The following is a 19,149-nucleotide window of genomic DNA, read 5'->3' as shown; positions in this document are numbered from 1 at the left end:
GCTGCCTCCCTTCTCCAGCCTCCTAGCCCCAACACAGGAATCCTCACCAGGGACAGGAACAGCGCTGGAGCCAGAGGCCTCGATGTTGATCAGGACTGAGGCCTCCAGGGGGCCTGAGCCGCTCACCACTTGGCACACATACTCGCCCGAGTCCTCAGGGGACACCTGGTACAGCCGCAGCCGGGAGCCGTGGGTCTAAGCCGGGGCAGGCCAGGGAAACAGGAGTAGAGTGAAAGAGCAGCCAGGATCCTGGAAGGCTGGGGTCAAGATCTAACCTCTGACCTGGGCAGGCCCTGTGCCCCCAGGGGCTCCCACGCTTTCTTCCTGAGTAGATCTTGGGGGAAGGGCCACCAGCTAGGGCCCCCACATTCAGCAGCCCTCCCACCACGTCCAGCCCCCCAACTCCCATACCTGGTGGTGAGTGGGGAGGCTGCCCCCACGCTTGTGCCATGTGACTTGGGTGTGGGCCTGTCCAGGGACCACGCAATTCAGGTCCACGGTCTGCCCTTCGGCCACGTGGGAGGAGGAGGACTCGATTCTGATGGGCACAGCACCGCCAGGGACTGCGGGCACAGAAGCGATTTGGGAACGACTGGCTGGGGTGGTAGGAGTCTCAGCCATAGAAACCCCTGTCGCCCAAGGTAGTAACGACAGTTAACGCCTACTAAGCGCTCACAGCGTGCCAGGCGCCCTTGGAAGCACTCTGTGTGTGTGAACTCATTTATTCCTCACAGAATTCATGAACTGCCTTTGACCATGGACACACTCTCTCCTCTGCACCGCCCACTACGGCGGCTGCTAGCTGCATGTGGCTTGGAGCTCTCGAAACGTGATGACGTGAATGTTAAACTTCAACTGTCATTGCCACGTGTGGCCAGTGGTCACCATAGTGACAGCAATGTGGGGCTGGAATGACCAGCATCCCCACGCTGCTGACGAGAAAACGAAGCCGAGGGAGGAGAGGAAGTCCCTCAAGTCTCTTAGTGGCACAGGCAGGATTCGAACCCAAGCACCTTGCTGCAGAGCCCTTGCCCCGGACTGCCACCCTCACGTGACAGCTCTGACTACCCACTCCCCAGGGAGCACCATTTCCTGCGTCTCCTGGTCCCTTCCTGGGCCTTTGTCAGACTCACCGGAGGGGCTGCCGGCGCTGGGGGAGACTGAGACCACGATGGAGGCCTCCTGGGCATCGATGTTGTTGTTGGCCCGGCACACGTACTCGCCCGAGTCAGCTACAGACATGCGGTTCAGCCGCAGGCGGGAGCCGTGGGCCTGGGGGCAGATGGGGAAGGAGCGGGAGAGGGGTCCAAGGGCCAAGAAGTCACCAGCTGGTTCAGGCCTCCTCCCTGGCCTCCCTCATCAGACCTGCTGAGGCCACCCTCTGTCTACCCAGGGCAGGAAGGAGGATTGCCCTGAGACTGCCACTGAGGGCTTCACTTCCAGTTCTTTGCCTGTGGGGTCTGTCCCCACAATGCCTGCCCCGGCGGGCAGGGGTTCTGCCCTCGTGGTCCCGGCTCCACTCTGTACCTGGTGTTGGGCAGGAAGGCTGCCCCCACGCTTGTACCACGTGATGGTGGCCTGGGGCTGCCCGGTGACCACACAGTTCAGATCCAAGGTCTGCCCTTCAACCACTGTGGGGGATGAGGACTCGATCCTGATTGGTGGGGAGACGCTGGGCACTGGAGACAGAGATGGACGGGCCACACAGCCAGAGTCAGGCAACAGTGACGGCGCTAGGGCCCTGTCTGCCTCCCCCTGCACTCACTTGCCTGGACCTCCTGCCCTGTGCCCTCTCACCGTGGGAGGAGCCGCTGCCCTCGATGGTAACAATGAGTGAGGTCTCCTGGGAGCCGCCACCATTACTGACGTGACACACATATTCGCCCGAGTCGGCAGGTGTCACCTGGGGGATCCGGAGTCGGGAGCCCACAATCTGAGGGGGAGCACGTGTCAGTCAGTGGGTGGGGGCAATGCCTCCGCATTGTGGGTGCTGCTGCCCTGGACCCCAGGAGCCTCGTGGCCTTGCCTGGGCTGGCCGCCACCTGGGCGTCCTTCAGCACTCCCTCAGCAGCCTTCCCAAGGCTCCGGGCTGGGGTGGACAGTGCCTCTAGCCTTTGTACTGTTCTCACCGGTCACCTGGGCCACAAGCCTGCTGAGGCCATCCCTGGTGCCTCCGCAGTGCCCTGCTGTGGTTTCTATTACGCTGCCGCCACACGGCGTGTCGGCCTCGTCCACTAGTCTATGAGCTCCTGAGGCTAGGCACCGCCTCGTTCCACTTGGAATCCTTAGTGAGTGCCAGGCCCAGACCTGGCCTGGAGCAGAGTCTCAGGGACATTCAGTGAGTGAGTAAATCCTAGAATGTTCTGTTAAAAGATGGGATCCAACGGGGGCAGATCTACGTATCCTCAGCATTGGTCCAGAGCCCATCGAGTAAGAATGCTCGATGTTTGCTGAATGACTAAATGAGCACTGAAAAGACGTTGACAGCCCTCCTGAATCCGGTCAGGGCCAGTGTACCCAGTTTTAGCGCCCCCACCCAATGCCTCATACCTGGTGCCGGCTGGGTAGGCTGCCTCCACGCTTATACCAGGTGATGGTGTGGGGGGCTTGGCTGGCCACCAGGCAGTTGAGGTCCAGGACGTGTCCATTGGCCAGGGAGGCCGAGGACGACTCAATGCGGACGGGGTACACCACACCCTGGGCTGGGAGGGTGAGACAGGAGGCAGGGTGTGGGAGCTGCTGAGTGGCCCTAGTGGCCCCCCACTGTTTGTTATGACCCCTGAGATACTCACGGTGGGAGGGGCCATGGCGCTGCTGGATGGTGACGAGGACCGAGGCTTCTTGGGTGCCCGAGTTGCTCACCACACGGCACACGTACTCCCCAGAGTCAGCTGGGGTCACCTGGGGCAGGCGCAGCCTTGAGCCATGCACCTGGGCAGGGCAGGAGGAAGTCAGGCTCAGAGTCAGGCCCTGGGGCTCCCAGCCAGGCTCCTGCTCCCTTCCCTGGCCCTGCTCCCAGCCCGGTCTGGTCAACTGGACTAGAGAGGAGTTCTTCCTGGAAAGACCACCATTCATGACCAGTTGATTCCCCTGCCCCCATGTCGGGACTGGGTCCAATGAAAAGAAGTGGGTGACCAACAGTCACTGACGTGCAATGGGGCTGGGGAGGTAGGCAGTGTGAGCCCATTTGCCGGAGGAGGACACTGAGGATCGGGGAGATGAAATGAGTGGCCTAAAGTTACACAGCAGGCAAAGTGGCAGTACAGTGTCTGAACTCAGATATGCCTGAATTCAAAGCCTGGGTGCTTCCCTCTGTAGTCACCAGGGTCCTTCAGGCTCCCCCTTAGCTCCATGCCTCCTACCTGGTGCTGAGCAGGGAGGCTGCCCCCGCGTTTGTGCCACGTGACCTGGGCATGGGCCTGCCCGGCAACGAGGCAGTTCAGGTCCAGGGTCTGCCCTTCAGCCACGTGGGAGGAGGACGACTCGATCCGGACAGGAGGGATGACCCCCAGCGCTGGGGACAGAGGGCAGAAGGTCAATCCCTGGCTAGGAGGGGGGCTGTGAGTGAAGGTAAGGGCTATTGGTCTCGTGGGATCCTGCCAGTATCTCCCACGGCTGGGCCCCTAGCCCTGCCCTACCCCCCCGGACTGCTTACCAGGTACAGAGCCTGCAGGCTCAATGGTCACCAGGACAGAGGCCTCCAGGGGCACCGAGCCACCCACCACGCGGCACACATACTCGCCCGAGTCAACTGGGGACACCTGGTGTAGTCTCAGCAGTGAGCCGTGGGTCTGGCCGGAATGGAGGTGAGCTCAGAGGGGGCCCTCATGGGACCCCTGCACCCGTAACCTGCATGTCTGCCTCGCCCTCTGACCCCTGGGGCCTGACCATCAGCTCCGTCCTGCTTAGGCAGAGACTCGTCCCAAGAGTACTAGGTGGCCAGGAGGAGCCATGGTGAACTGGGCTAATACCACCTTCCATCGATTCTAAGACACACTTTTTAATGCCTCTGAAATCAAGACGTGTCTTACAGTGAAGAGTTTTACAATCGCAAGTGGCAGCTTTGATTCCTTAGCGGTATAAAAACTACCAGTGCATCTTGCAGTTGATAGCACCTGAACTCCATAACACACAGTACGACTAACCACGGTATCAGGGGAACAAGAGCTCAGCGATTTCTGCCTGCCAGAGCTCGGAGCACTCTGCACATATGTGAAGTGCCTTCACCCTGAAGACAATTCTGTAAGACAGATGGCATTTTACAGACGCTGAAGCTATGGCACAGAGAAGTTAAGAAACCCGCTCAAGGGCACAAGCTGGTAAGCGGTGGGGGCAGCATTCATGCCCAGGCCGGCCAGTCCTAGAGTCTGGGTTCTAACCATTGTACTAGACACCTGTGCGATGGGCTCCAAGGCTTTCCCTGACTCCGAAGAGCCAGCCTCTATCCTTGACCTCCAGCACCCAGGGCCTCCCTCCCGTCCCCTTCTTGGTCTGCCCATCTTCAGGCCTGTACCTGGTGTCGGGCGGGGAGGCTGCCCCCACGCTTATGCCACGTGACCTGGGCGTGCGCCTGCCCGGACACCACGCAGTTCAGGTCCAGGGTCTGCCCTTCAGCCACATGGGAGGAGGAGGACTCGATGCGGATGGGCTGGGAGCTGCCCGGAGCTGGAGGAGAAGATGGTCACCGGTCACTCCAGTTCTCTACAGCTGCCCCCGCCTACCCCTGTCTTTGTCCCAGCCCAGCCTGGCGGTGCCACTCACGGTAGGCGAAGTTGGCCCCCTGCGTCCTGGTTACTGTGACTGTGATGGAGGCCTCCATCCCACTGCTGGCCCGGCAAACGTACTCGCCTGCGTCAGCTGGCGAGGCCTGGAAGATGTACAGGCGGGAGCCGCGGACCTGGGCAGCCAGGGGCAGGGGTGTGAGAGCGGGGCTTCCCACAGCCTAGCAGGTGCCCCTCTGCGCTGCTCCTCTGAGCTGGGAACGGCCAGCCGCTCAGCTCAGGGGCCAGGACCCCCTCAACTCACTACCCAGAGCTCAGCCAGGCCAGCCCCTCCCACCTTTCTGCCATGGCGCACCTGGTGTCGGGCGGGGAGGCTGCCCCCTCGCTTGTACCACGTGACCTGGGCATGGGCCTGCCCTGCCACCACACAGCTCAGATCCAGGGTCTGCCCCTCGGCCACTGTGGGGGATGTGGACTCGATCCTGACAGGAGGGACAGGTCCTGGGGCTGTGGGGAAAGAAGCAAAGGTAGCACGTGCCCCCAGGAGAGAGGGCTAGGGGGTCCACCTCAGAGTCCGGCCAAGCTCTCATGTGTTTGGGGGTTTGGTGGCCTGGGCTTGATGTCCTCAGCTGAGCTGCCCTGAGCAGAGGGCCAGGGCAGGGGTCAAGCCTTGCAGAAGGGAGCAAGGAAGTGGGGGAGAAGAGGGTGGTTGAGGCTGGGGGAGAGAAAGAGGAGGCAGTTGTGTGGCCAGAGCAAAGTGACCGGAAGACAGTGTGTCACTCAGAGAAGCGCAGTCGCCAGCTCCTGCTCCCACCCTCCCAATGGCAGGCAGTCGCTAGGACCTCAGCACCTTGGAAGGCCCTCAGCCCCTCCTGCATGCCCTGTCCTTGGCAGTTACTCACCAGGGATGGAGCCCGCAGGCGAAACAGAGGCCTTGATGTCGACCAGGACAGAGGTCTCCAGGGGCCCGGAGCCAAGCACCACGCGGCACACATACTCGCCTGAGTCGGCTGGGGACACCTGGTGCAGCCGCAGCAGCGAGCCATGGGTCTGAGTGCAAACAAGGAGGGTTGGAAGGGGGCCGGAGGGGCCCTCTCCACCCCTCCAGCAGGCTGGTCCTGGGGGTTGCTGTACCTGGTGCCGGGCGGGGAGGCTGCCCCCGCGCCTGTGCCATGTGACCTGGGCGTGGGCCTGCCCGGGCACCACGCAGTTCAGGTCCAGGGTCTGCCCTTCAGCCACGTGGGAGGAGGAGGACTCGATGCGGATGGGCTGGGCGCCGCCCGGAGCTGGGGCTCCTCCAGGAGCTGACACAGAGGAACCAGTAAGGGGCCTGGGCTCCCAAGCCCCGGTCCCACAGCCCTGGGGCAGAGCGCCCTGGGACAGGACCAGGCCCTAGCTTGGGAGGGCAGATGGGAAGCCTTTCTAAGGCTAGGACCAGGCTTTTCTACCTCAGCACGGTCAGTCAGGCCCCTCCATCCCTCACCCACCTCCAAATTCGAATTTGAGGCCCATTTGTCCACCTATGACTTCCTGATCTGTGATGAGCTGCTTTGGCCGGCGGGCAACCAAAGCCCTTCAGTGCCCAGGCCGGGTCAACAGATGCAGACAGTTACGTCATAACTCTCTTCTAGACAGTGTTTGTCATCTGCTCACACCACATGGCAGTGCTATTGTCCCCATTTCACAGATGACGGAACTGAACCCTAAAATGTGACATAACTTAGTTCAAGGCTGATAAAGGGTAGAGGGAGGATTTAAATCCAGGTCGGCCTGACTCCCAGCTCAGCTTAATCCTGACTCTGCCACTTCCTGGCAAAACCTGAAACAGTATCCTCACCGTGAGGCCCCAGGTAAGCCAGGTCAACCTTATCCTCACTGTCAGTCCCCTCACATCCCCAGAGCCTGCCTAGAGCGCCCCCTCTTGTCCTGAGGTTACCGAGGAGACCACAGGCACCTTCCCTGGGAACAGTGGGGAGACCCTCCTCACCTGGGGTGTAGCTCGGACCTGAATGGGTGCTGTGGAAGACAGAGACGATGATAGAGGCCTCCTTGGGGCCTGACTCATTCTCCACTCGGCATACGTATTCTCCAGAATCAGCTGGTGAAACCCGGGAAAGCCGTAACCGGGAGCCATGCACCTGGGACAGGGTAGGACAGAGGGATGTGACGACCGGGGGTGGGCTGTAGTCACCATTCCCTCTGAGCCTTGGTGAGTCATTCATCAAGCTCTCCCTGGCTCGGCCCTGAGCTGCCCCATGACAGAAGCTGGAGAAGGAGGGAAATCAGGGATGGCTGTTGCCTGTGGAGAGCATCCGGGCTGTGTGAAGGACCACCCCCAGATGCCCTGCCACAGGCTCAGGGACCCCCATACCTGGCTGTGGGGAGGCAGGCTGCCTCCTCGCTTGTACCACGTGATGGAGGTGTGGGCTAGCCCTGCCACCACACAGTTGAGGTCCAGCGTCTGGCCTTCAGTCACAGACGGTGATGAGGACTCAATTCTGACTGGTGGGGAGCTGGCACCTGAGGCTGGGGCCAGAGGGGGATTGAGTCAGCCTTGGGGAGCCCTGCTTTGCCCTCCCCACTCCTTTAGTCCCCAGAGGCCCCGCACCTGGAAGGACAACCACTTGGATCCTGGCCTGTGCAGTGCCCGCGGGGCTGGTGGCCACGCAGAGGTAGAAGCCGGCGTCGGCAGCCGTGATGGCTGGGATGAGCAGCGTGGCGATGTCTGTGCGCTCGGACCGGGCCTGCCGCACAGTAAGAAGGGTCAGCTGCCCGAGGGGGCGAGGCGGCCTGGTGAGGGCTAGCCAGTGAGGCTGGGTAGGGGGGCATGAAAGGTAGAGGCAAGCACAGAGCCAATACTAGGGCCCAACTGGACACAGAGGGCACAGCCAGGTTGCAAAGCAAGAGGCCGACAGCTGCTAGCTGCCAGGGTACGCCCGACAGCAGGTCTGAGCAGGCTGTCTTTCTGGAAGTGAGGAAAACCAGGAGGAGAGGAAACAGGGAAAGAAGTGGAGGTGGGAAGGTGGGAAGAGAAGGTGGCAGGTGCTGGGACTCTGCTGAGACCGCGAGCCTGGCCCAGACGGATCTCCTCACCTGTGGGGGGAGGCTGCCCCCTTCCTTCCTCCAGGTGATGGTGGCGCTGGGCACCCCCGCGGCCCTGCAGTACAGCCTGACGGTGCGGCCTTCGTGTACTTGAGTCCTCTCTGGACTCACCTGGACCCTGGGCCCACTGCCTCCTATACACAGAACCCTGTGAGAACATCCCTCTGGACCGCCCAGGTGCTCCCAAGCTCCGCCCTCAGCCCTGTCCCCTCACCGTGCACGTGGAGCACAGCCCTGGCCACGTGCTGCCCGGCGCTATTATGGGCACGACATAGGTACTGGGCTTGATCCGAGGGCTCGACGGCTGGCAGGCGCAGGATGCCACCGTGGATCTGTGCCTTCTGAGGGAGCTGGCCCCCAGGGCCCCCTGACGGAGAGAGGTGGGGTCAGCACCCACTGGGACCGGCACTGCCGGACCCCCTGGCTTGCAGACCCCACAGCCTCGAGTCCGGCCCCTGACCACCCCCCCACCTCCAGGAGCGGCGGGCCCTGGGGGCTGTCCTGCCATGGCTTCACCTGTCCATTCGAGCGTGGGCGCGGGGTTCCCTGTGGCGCTGCAGCGGAACTCGGCCAGCTGCCCGGGCTGCACGGTGAGCTGCGGCGGGTGGATGGAGACCACGGGAGCGGACGAGGTGCCCGAGGCTGACGGGGGAGGAGAGGGAGTATGCGGTCAGGGTGGGGAGCATCCCCCTTGCTGCTCTCTCTGCCTCTACTCAAGCCCCTTGTGGCTGTTCACGGAGTGGCCACAGGGAGCTTTGAAAGCATCCATGGGATCTTCATGCCTCCCCACTTCAGGCCCGTCCGTGGCTCCCTAGAGCTTTTGGGGTAAATTCCGAACTCCTGCTGTGATCCACCTTGGCTCACATCTTCAAGTTCCTCATTTACCACCCCCACTTTTTAAAAAAAAAATTATTTATTTGAGAGAGAGAGAGAGCGCACACAAGCAGGGGGAGGAGCGAGGGAGAGGGAGAAGCAGGCTCCTCTGCGGAGCAGGGAGCCCGACTTGGGGCTTGATCCTGGGACTCCGGGATCCTGACCTGAGCCAAAGACAGATGCTTCACCGACTGAGCCACCCCAGCGCCCCTCACCTGCCCCCTCTTCCATCGCTCCAGCTACGCTGGCCCTGCTGGTGCTCAAACACATCAAAATGTTCCTGCTTCAGGGCCTTTGCACATGCTGCTTCCTCCGCCAAGAACACTCTGCCAGCTCTTCAAGTGGCTGAACACCTTTTCTTCCTTCAGCTCTCGGCCCAGATGTCACCTCCTCAGAGAGGCCCAGCTTGAACACCCCGCGGAGGGAAGCCACCCTTCTCCTGGCTCACTGTCTATTCCTATCCCAGCCCTCGTCACCATGTGGAATTACGCTGCTTGTTCATTTGTTCCCAGGCTTGTTGTATCTCTATCAGAACCCGCGGTGCAGGGCGCCTGGGCGGCTCAGTCAGTTGAGCATCTGCCTTCAGCTCGGGTCATGATCCCAGGGTCAGTCTCCTTGCTCAGCGGGGAGCCTGCTTCTCCCTCTCCCTCTGCCTGCTGCTTCCCCTACTTGTGCGCTCTCTCTCTGTCAAATAAATAAAATCTTTTAAAAAAAAAACCACACAAGAATGTGCAGTGCAGGAGGGTGGAGCTCTTGTTTGTCCCCTCCCCCATTTCTTCAGTCTGGCCAGGACCTAGCACCCCGTGGATGTTGACGAACTGTCAGCTGAACGAAGACATGGTCGCTGGTCCTGGCGGGCACGGGGGAAGGCTGTGGGGGGGGGGGCAGGCATGAAATGCCCCGTGTACCTTGCACATGCAGCGTGGCTGTGCCCTGGTCCATGGCGAACATGTTGGAGCCGGTACACACGTAGGTGCCCGCGTCACTCGGCTGGACGTTGCGAATGGTCAGGATGCCGTTGAAGTCCATGGCCCGGGCCGGCAGCTTCCCGTTGTGCAGGCGGGTCCAAACCAGGGTGTAAGCCGGAGACTGTGGGAGGGGCCGGGGGGATGGACTGGAGGTCAGAGGTGAAGCCGGGAGACACCAGAAGGCGGGGCCTCCCTCCCTGAGGTCCAGGCCCTGCTCTGCCCACCTTGCTCTTGGCCGTGCAGATGAACGTGACGTCGGCTCCAGGGCGCACACTCTGGCTCCGCTGCTCTTCCACCGTCACTGTGATGGGCTTGCTTGGAGCCTCTGCGGGGACAGGAGGACCCCCGTGAGCTGGGTGCTGGCTGGGCCCTTGTCCTGTGGCCACTTTCTCTCTCTCTCCATCCTCCTGTCTGGGAGGTGCTTCCTTCCCAGGCTAGCTTCGATTCCACTGTGTTCCCTGATGCCTCCCTCCCTCAGCCTGGCTCAACCCCAAGGTCCACCTTCTTGCTGCGGGCACTGAGCAGCCACGGGCTGTGATCAGACAGCACCATGCCACGAGTCCACCAGGCTCCACTTCAGGATCACAGACCACAAAACCGCTCTTAACACTTCTTGCTTTGCTCCAGCTGGGCTCCTCTGTCTGGCTGGAGTTCCCATCCTCCCCAAAGATTTCTCACCTCCTGCCAACCTCTCCACCCGCCCTCATCCCCTTCCACTTCCACAGCTAAGGGCTTCAATTCACACTCACTGAGGAAATTGAAACTACTAAGCAGGACTTTGCCCATCTTCCCAAACCTACCCACCTTCACTTCTGCCTGTCCCCGCAGGATGAGATCCTCCCCTCCCATCACCCAGCCCCATCTGTCCTTCCATCCCCTCCCAAGGACTTCCTCCCGGGGCTGTGCTCTCTCTTACTACATCAGTCCCTCCTCTCTCCCCCTCCATGGATCATTCTAGAATTTTCTACCTTCAAAAACACTCCCTTGACCTGATACTCTCCTTAGCTACTGCCCCATTTCTTGGCCTTCCTTCAGAGCCAAGACTCTTGACAACGTTGTCTATACTTGCTTTCAACACCATCTCTATGCCAATAGTTCTCGAATTCATTTCTCTGCTAGGGCCTCTTTCCTGAATATCAGACTCACATTCCCAAATGTCTGCCTGATGTACCTGCTTAGATGTTTTCTCAAATACCTCGAATGTCAACAAGTCCCAGACCAACACTGTGATGCCCTCTGACCTGTCTGTAGCAGGTGCTGCTGGCGCCCTGCCCACGTCCCCTTGCCCTGTCACTTCAGAGCCCGCCTGCCTGACTTCTGCCAGCCGCTGCATTTCTACGCTTGAGGTCTTTCTCAGGCCCCTGGAGACTACTGTGCCCGCCCCTGAGGTGGTGTAGAATGAAGGGGACCTGATGCTCCTAAAAGAGGCCTCAGTCAATCAGCCCTGGGATGGGGTAACTCCAAGGTGCAGAATTTCTTTGGCTGCATTCAACAAGGGCTCCCGGTGGGAATGTGCTTGGTAACGTGCCCTTTATGGGATGCCTTCTCTTTCCTGCCCCACCTCACCTCCCAAATAAACCACTGGCAGGCACATGCTCACCCCAGACTCAGCTTTGGGGGAGCCCCAGCGAAGACACTCTCCCACCAAGCCTATTCATCGCAGTAAATGGCATTTCATTTGCCCACCTGCTGGAGTCCAGACCCCTGGGCATCAGCCTACCCTTTCTTGCTCCCTCATTGACCACAACCAAGTCCTGCCAATCCTGCCCCTAAAACTAGCCTCTACTCCATCATCTCTTTGTGTCCACGGCCAGCACCCCTGTCCAAGCACCACCACCCCCTCCAGCAGAGGAACGTGCCCGCTGCCTGTGTCCACAGTCCAGCTGCGCAAGACAGGCATGGGGGGGCAGGGAACAGGGACTCACCAGTGACCAGCAGCTCTGCCCGGCTGCTGTTGGCGTGATGGAGATTACGACAGGTGCAGATGTAGACACCGGCATCTGAGGGCTGGACGCCGGGGAAGTGGAGCTCAGAGCCTGGTGGGGAGCGGGTGGGAGCTCATCAGGCCAAAGGCACCCCTTCTCCCACCTGGCCCTGGGTGTAAGGACAGGATCCCAGTAAATAGGCCTGTGCCTCCCCTCCCGCTAGGGTGGCTCACAGAGCTGAGGGGCCTGGGGCCCTGGGTACCTTGGTGTCGCTGCTGGCTGCTGCTGGGCATGGGACGCCCATCCTCACGAGACCAGTAGAAGTAGTGGGGTGGGCTCCCGCTGACCTGGCACCGCAGGGAGTGGGAACCACCTTGGGGCACTATGCTCCGAGCCGGATGCACCTGGACCACCAGTGGGGCTGCATCTGCTGGAGGAAGGACAGGAGAGATCGTTCAGAGAGGAGGCTCCCAACAGGCGGCATTGTGTTGAGTCTGTCTCCCCAAAGACTGGCATGCCCACCCTCAGCCCTCTCTCCCCTGGACATAGTAGCTCTCAAACTCCCTAGGCTCACTACCTTGCCCGTCCCCCTCACCCGGGGCCATGACCCCACTTACCTTGTGGCAGGCACCGGCTCCCCCGCACATTGGGGTTACCCACGTAACCCGGAGCACATCTGCAAGGAGAAGCAAAGCCCAGCTCTGTCAGGATCCAGCCCCAGGGGACTCAGTGCCTCATGGTGGACTTGGAGAGCCAGCAGCCCATGGGGGATGGGCCCAGTGTGGGGTGGGGAGGCTCACAACTCTGGAAGGACTTTAGAGACCAAAGAGGCCCCAACACAGGGCCTCACTGAGCTGAGAAAGGGGAGCACAGGGCAACGTCAGCAGGTTGGATAACGGGGTTAACAAGGCCTTTACTCTCCAGGGAAACATTCATTCAACAAACATTTATTAAGCAACTACGATGCTAGGTTACAAAAATACGACCGTGAACATGATGACACTCTTGCTCTTAAAGAACTCAGTCGTGGGGAAACCAATATGGAAACTATGTAAATGAGAGTGAGGGACACAGACAAGGGGCACTGATCCAGCCTGGAGAATCAAGGGGCTCCCCAGAGGTGGCCCTGCTGAGTTGTTACATTCCTTCGGAGCAGGCTGCACTCCCGAGAACCCCCCCACCGCCCGTAATGATGTATTTGTATGATGCTTGCTGCCCGTTTTCCATTACAGCCTGGGACTGAATCTGTTTTGTTCACCACTTTATCTCCAACACCTTGGCACGCTACATGGCATACGGTAGATGTTCAATAAAAACGTGCTCAATGAGTGAATGAAGCTGAGCTTTGAAGGCTAAACAGGAGTTAGCCAGAAAGGGGAGGTTTGACGGTGAAGAATGTTCCGTGTAGAGGGAACAGCACATGGAAAGACCCGAACATCAAGAAGTCAAGAGGTTAAGCCCACCTTGAGTAGGTTTGGGTGTCAAAAGTGGGATGAGCTTGGGCTTGGCCCAAGGATAATGGGGAATCTTGGAAGGGTTTTGGGCAGGGGAGAGATATGATCCCAGCAGGGACCTTTCTGGGCAACACCATCCAGGGCTCTCACCTGTGAGTCTACCATAACCCCCCCCATCCATCCTATTTGCAAACTTACTGCTCACAGTACTGGCCAGTGTAGCCAGGTTCGCAGGCCGTGCAGCGGTACCCACCAGCCCCCAGGCTCTCACAGGTGCGGGAGAACCTGGGATAGGGGAGGCAGAGGTCAGGCCATGGGATGCCCACTCTCCACCCTGCTCTCTCCGCCCCCCAGTGGGAATGCTTCCTTGGGCCTTGAGTGAGGGCACGCACATGTTCTCCGGGTTGGTCAGTGGGCAGGCGCAGGGCTGGCAGTCCTCTGGTGTCCCCGCAGTAGCGTCGCCATAGTAGCCAGGTGCACACAGCTCACAGAACTCCCCGGCGGCGTTGTGCTGGCATTGCTGCAAGGCACGAGAATGTTGGCCACTCGCCATTTGGCAACATTGACAAAAAACTGTACAATTCTGTAATCCCTTGGTCTGGAAATTCCTTGTTTGTGAGCCTATCTTAAAGCAATCATTGTAGAATGGCACAAAGATCTCACTACAGGATGTTCACCTCAGTGGTGTTTATAACAGCAAAATCCTGGAAATAAACAGAACAGGGAACCGCATAAATGAAAACTAACATCTACCTCCATAGCTATCAAAAAGGATGAGGTCGGGGCGCCTGGGTGGCACAGCGGTTAAGCGCCTGCCTTTGGCTCAGGGCGTGATCCCAGCGTTATGGGATCGAGCCCCACATCAGGCTCCTCCGCTATGAGCCTGCTTCTTCCTCTCCCACTCCCCCTGCTTGTGTTCCCTCTCTCGCTGGCTATCTCTGTTAAATAAAGAAATAAAATCTTTAAAAAAAAAAAAGGATGAGGTCAATATATCACTGTATGGTAACCATATTGGAATTAAAAGTTTAATCGAAAAATTTTTTAAAGCTTTATTTATTTGAGAGAAAGAGAGAGCGAGCATAGGTGAGCAGTGAGGGGGCAGTGGGGGAGGGAGACAGAGAGAATCCCAAGCAGACTCCTGTGCTGGGCGCGGAGCCCCATGTGGGGTTCAATCCGGTGACCCCGAGACCACAACCCGAGCTGAGTTGGATGCTCAACCGATGAAGCCACCCAGGTGCCCCAGTAAAAAAAATTTTTTTAAAGGATGATGTTGATTGCACTTTTTAAAAAAGATTTATTTATTTGAGAGAGAGCAAGAGCAAGAGAGAATGAAAACACGAGGGGGGGGGGGAGAGGGAGAAGCAGACTCCCTTGATTGTACTCCTTACATTTTTCTACCCAAAAACCTCTGACATCACAGAAAAGTAAAGGTATACACCTGGGTAGGTGGGGACAGAGCTTTGTAATTCATGCTTCATCATAAAAATATGTGTTGTGTTTTATGTTCTCCTCCAATGAGGTTCATGTTTGTTTTATTAACAGAGCCTGTTCCTTGCTCTGTGTTTAGCTGTGGGTCTGTCAACCACCCAGTCCTTGACCCTGGGGGGCTCTACACACACACACACACACACACACACACACACACACATGCGCGCACGTGCGCACGCGCCACTCTGAAAAATTCCCAGACAAGTGTTTAATGATCTGTAAAGACGTTCATGAACTTGTAAGCAAAAAAGCTGATCATCAAACACAATGATGCTATGTTTATTTGTAAAACAAAAGGCATATTGATATGTGTAAATATTTGCCCAGAAAAAGAACAAAAGAGTCCCACCCCACTAATGCGGACAGTGATTACCTCCAGGTGGTAGGATTATAGGGGATTTTTACTCTCTTTTTGGCTTGTCTCTGTAGCCTGATGCCTCCACAGAGAACAAGTGTCACTCTGGTGATAGAGACAGAGCAGGAACCAAAGTTTTCTTTATAAAGATGTTACTCCCTCGTTCTGCCCCCCCCCCCCAGAACTGCTGGTCCAGGCGCTGTGTCGCACAGGCCATGCTCCACGACCTCGCCCCTGGACCTAGGCCTACTTTACCAAGCCCACCTCTCCCTGCCTCCCAGGCAGCCCCGGTGCCCCACCCAGGCCCGGACAAACCGATCTCTGCCCCGCGTGCGGCTTACCGAGCAGGCCCCAGTCTCTGGGTGGCACAGTTCTGAGTGGCCGTTGCATTCACACAGCTCACAGTGGCCGAGGTAGAGCCCACTGCCCGTGCGCGTGTAGCCCGGGGCGCAGTCCTGGGGAGAGAGGAGGGTTGGTCTCTATCTCCACTGCGGTCCCATCTGGAGCCTACAGACCAGAATCCTCTCCCTCCAGCATCTGTCCAGTCTAGACTCCCATTGGCTCTAGGCTGGGAAAATGCCAGGCCCAGCTCCCCTCCCCGACAGCCTCCTCTCTCCGGAACCTTCCTCCCTGTCCTTGTGTTCACTTTCTCCACACTCCTGAAGCTGGGACCGTGTCTGTCCCCATCCTGCCTGGTACCCCAGGCACTCTGCAGTTACCGAAATCGCAGTTCACCCTTAACAGAGAACCCTTCTCCATTTGCCCTTTTGGTGCCTGAAAATTGTGGCAGGGTCTCTACTGACAAACTTAACTCTGATGAAAACACAAGGTTCAGGAGACCCAGGTTTGGAATAATCCCTTGGAGGTCTTCACCTTCACCTATATACTCAGTAAATAAAGTGAAAGAGGCACATACATACGCTGGAGGAAGTTTTTACACATCCTAAGTGAGTAATCATGGCTTCTGAAGACAAAGAATTTTTATTCACTACTCCTCCTTTGAAACCCTCCAGGCCCTCCCTCCCCAACTATTTCAAAGGGATGTTTAGAAATCTGTGTTGCTTTGCTGCAGAAAATGTGCACACGGGATTATGCTACCCTCCCCAGGGCTTCTTCAAAATGTGTTAAATTTTCTCACTTCAAAGGATGCGAAGTTCATATATTTGGATTTGAAAGTTCTTGTGGCCACAGCAAAGGTGCACAGATGTGAAACGGCGGAGACGTGGACTTTCTACCGGGGAGTTCCTGAGTCCGGGAGCTGGCTGGTCCCCTACTTGACCTTCAGGCCGCCCACCTGGCATTGCAGCTCTGCCCCCTCCCCTCCCTCCATCCCCCTTCCTCAGTTCCAAGCTCACTCATCCAGTGTGGACCGGTCACCTGCTATATGCCTAGAAACTTGGTGGCACGGCCTCCAGCCAAACCCGGAGGATGCCATTGGGTTCTCTGCAACTGACAGCCCTCTGTTCCACCCCCGCTGACTTCCCTTTAAATAGGACTCCCCGTCTCTCCCCCACTGGGGTCATTCACCAGGCCAGAGGAATTTTCCTGAGGCTCAGCACAGATCACAGCACTCCCTTCACAGCTTGGCATTCCCTACTGAACGGAGCCTTGTTCTGAGCCTAAGGAAGTGGACCCTGCCCCCCCAGCTTTCCGGGGGGGGGGGTCCCTTCTGCATCGCAGGCTACTTCCCCATACATTCCTCCTTCTGAGCTTCTGCTAATTCTGCCCTCCCGCCCAGAACCCTACCCTGCTCTACGCTGTTTACCTCCTTGAGGCATGTCTATGCTCTGCTTTGGTCCCGGCTAATTCGTGTCTGGTATTGTCTCCCTGTCTCTGGGGGGCACCCTGGGAGCCAGAGCTGGGTCTTAGCCCTGGTTGAGTGTAGCTGGATGCCCTTGGGTAAGCCACTCACCCTTCAGAACCTCTATTTAAAAAGAATCTGTTCAAAGGGGGTAATTCCACATCCCTCAGGGGTGTCAGGAGGAATAAACAGGACACCACCCAGGACATGACCGTTATGGCAGTTGTCACAGGCCACGGAGACGCCAGTTGGCCAGCTTGCTGACCCAGCTGGACTAAAGCGGAGGCACCTGGGGTTGGCCACACTCACTTGGCAGGATAAACCAACGTAGCCTGGGGGACAACGGCATTCCTCCACCTCCAGGGCCCGGGGTCCCTCGGAGGGCCCGGGCTGGGCCACCTCCAGGCTGACGGAGCTGATGCTGGCTGCCAGTGGCATCGAGGAGAATGTGGCCCGGACCAGGAGCTCATCCAGGTCAGCCAGCGCCATCAGGAGGTGTTCCCGTGTGGCCGGCTGCCCGTCAGGCCGGCGCCAGAATTCCTGGGTGGCGGGGGGGGGGGGGGGGGGGAGGGCGGACAACAACAAGGGCGGGTGAGGGGTGTTGGGCTTCGTGTGCTATTCCCGCAGCACCCCCTACCCTAACCCCTGGCCTCCAGGCACTGGCTGGGGATAGGCAGGGGTAGCTGGCGTCAGAGTCAGGCTCCAAAGTGGGGTGGGCAGTGCGGGAGGGTCAGCCACGGTGGGGTTGGGGGCCCCTCACCTCTCGGAAAGTGATCTCGAAGCTCTTCCTCTCGGAGCCCTGCAACGCCGGCTGGGAGGCCACCAGCATGATGTTGTTGCCCTGGGGAGAGAGCAGTGGGATTGGGAAGGGGAACCAAGGAGCTCTCAGGGACAGGGGAGACCTCCACCAGCCTCCCACGTCTCCGATTTCCCAAGCTCACGTGCCCAAAGGAATCAGGTACGCGCTCACTGCCCCCTTCTAGCAGCTGGGTAGTGTTTAACCGGGCGGTGGGGGTGGAGGGCATGTGCCTCTGCCCCCCAGCTCGTGCCGGGCCAGCAGAGTGCTGGGCTGAAAGGACACCGAGGGTGCCCTCCCGGCCGGCATTCATGTGCTCACCGTGATCTGGACATCGGGGTCGGAGAGTGGGCTGCCCTGCGCCCCTGTCGTGTAGGAGAGGGTATAGCGCAGCTTCCCGCCATATGCCGCCACCTGCAAAGAGGCAAGGCCTGTAGTCACAGCCTGACTCTGCCTTCAGTGACCCTACTGGCCAGTGGGCAGAGCCTCTTAAGGTGGTTTTCACCTGTGCTGTCCCCTCCCTTCAACCAGAGGCCCCTGTGCATGGCCTCTGGTGGCCCAGGAGACAGGACATCCCTCAGTTCCTTCACAGTCTTAGAGCTGCTGGTGGGGACCCTGAGTAGGCTTGATGACTCAGCAAACGAGCTTCAAGCCCCTTTCCATTTGAAGAAACTTCCCACAAAGTAGACAGGGGTACTGAGAGTGACCATCACTGCCAGGCCGCAGAAAGTTCAAAAGTTCCCAGCCATGGGGGTAGGGCAGAGGGTGGGCCTTCAGAGGTCTTGTCTCTCGGGCAGGTGGTTTTAGTCTGCTTGGATTCCATTTCCCCGCTTTCTGCAAACAGTAGCCCTGGTTTCCTTTAAAGGTAACTCTGTCCTACAGAGAAGCCATGTGGTGTGAGGGCAGGCAAGAGCCCAGTCTGGTCAAGGTGCGTCTTCTACCACTCTCCCTTCCACTCCAGGCAGGATGGTCATGAAAACCTGGCACGTCTGCTCTTTCTACTGGAACAGAGACACTCCCTTTACTAGTCAGACTGGAACCCAGTGAATGATGCCAACTGAGGTGAAAGTCCCAAGGAGCCCCCGGACCCAGCCATGCCTGATGCCAGCGTCCTTGGATTCTGTAGTTATGGGAGCCAATAGATTCTCTGTCGCATGCAAGCCATCTGGACTTGGGTTTTCTGTTGTTCGTAACTGGAACAGTCCTTGGGCTTCCTGCTGAGGGCTTTCACGGGGCAGCCAAGGCCCTGGCTCTGCCCCAGGACTTTCTCTCGTCTGCCACCAGGGCAGGTGTTCAGATCAACACCCGTGTGTCGGGCCTGGCCTATGTGTTCATGCAGTTGGTGAGCACTTATTAAATGCCTACTGACTACATGCCAGGCTGGGTATGAGCTACATCGGTCCTGAGCATGTTCTCTACAAGCTCAGAGTGAGGTAAGGAACTCAGAGGTGTAACTGGATAACCACGAAACAACTAGTTTCCTGCTTGCCTGGGACGCTGGCAAGTTCACTGCCACATCCAGGACCAAGCTGCAGGCGTGTGCAGGAGGGTGGCTCAGGGAGCCATCTCTCAAGTTCAAGTCCAGCTGTCCTGGCTGGATAGCCTTGGACAAGTCACTTAACCTCTCTGAGCCCTACTTTCCTCAGATGGAAATGGCAGTAAGAAG

At 58.6% G+C, this 19,149-nt stretch overlaps 1 protein-coding gene across 14 annotated transcripts in view; it reads right to left on the bottom strand.

Moving 5' to 3' along the window:
- The window catches only part of HSPG2 (heparan sulfate proteoglycan 2), a 96,976-nt gene that overhangs the window by 17,795 nt on the left and 60,032 nt on the right, over positions 1-19,149 (bottom strand). For 10 of the 14 annotated variants that reach the window (XM_087858432.1, XM_087858434.1, XM_087858437.1 and 7 more), the window contains 31 exons: positions 17,805-17,897; positions 17,448-17,528; positions 16,997-17,227; positions 15,228-15,341; positions 13,436-13,563; positions 13,242-13,328; positions 12,207-12,265; positions 11,852-12,019; positions 11,590-11,700; positions 9,889-9,989; positions 9,605-9,785; positions 8,340-8,465; positions 8,038-8,190; positions 7,815-7,957; positions 7,330-7,465; positions 7,093-7,247; positions 6,709-6,859; positions 5,856-6,025; positions 5,624-5,771; positions 5,077-5,228; positions 4,762-4,897; positions 4,514-4,665; positions 3,656-3,791; positions 3,363-3,514; positions 2,793-2,931; positions 2,551-2,702; positions 1,798-1,933; positions 1,528-1,679; positions 1,134-1,272; positions 412-563; positions 48-195 (listed from right to left, as the gene is read on the bottom strand). In XM_087858432.1, coding sequence (XP_087714558.1) covers positions 48-195; positions 412-563; positions 1,134-1,272; positions 1,528-1,679; positions 1,798-1,933; positions 2,551-2,702; positions 2,793-2,931; positions 3,363-3,514; positions 3,656-3,791; positions 4,514-4,665; positions 4,762-4,897; positions 5,077-5,228; positions 5,624-5,771; positions 5,856-6,025; positions 6,709-6,859; positions 7,093-7,247; positions 7,330-7,465; positions 7,815-7,957; positions 8,038-8,190; positions 8,340-8,465; positions 9,605-9,785; positions 9,889-9,989; positions 11,590-11,700; positions 11,852-12,019; positions 12,207-12,265; positions 13,242-13,328; positions 13,436-13,563; positions 15,228-15,341; positions 16,997-17,227; positions 17,448-17,528; positions 17,805-17,897 — 4,282 coding nt within the window. The remainder of the gene's footprint in view (positions 1-47; positions 196-411; positions 564-1,133; positions 1,273-1,527; positions 1,680-1,797; positions 1,934-2,550; positions 2,703-2,792; positions 2,932-3,362; positions 3,515-3,655; positions 3,792-4,513; positions 4,666-4,761; positions 4,898-5,076; positions 5,229-5,623; positions 5,772-5,855; positions 6,026-6,708; positions 6,860-7,092; positions 7,248-7,329; positions 7,466-7,814; positions 7,958-8,037; positions 8,191-8,339; positions 8,466-9,604; positions 9,786-9,888; positions 9,990-11,589; positions 11,701-11,851; positions 12,020-12,206; positions 12,266-13,241; positions 13,329-13,435; positions 13,564-15,227; positions 15,342-16,996; positions 17,228-17,447; positions 17,529-17,804; positions 17,898-19,149) is intronic. The other 4 variants (XM_087858433.1, XM_087858441.1, XM_087858444.1 and 1 more) reach the window with 2 other exon arrangements.

Source organism: Ursus americanus, chromosome 33 (assembly GCF_024610735.1).
Source record: "Ursus americanus isolate L20-20 chromosome 33, mUrsAme1.1.p, whole genome shotgun sequence".
Classification (NCBI taxonomy): domain Eukaryota; kingdom Metazoa; phylum Chordata; class Mammalia; order Carnivora; family Ursidae; genus Ursus; species Ursus americanus.
The sequence above is the reverse complement of the archived record's forward strand: the minus strand, read 5'-3'. Positions and strand labels throughout refer to the sequence as shown.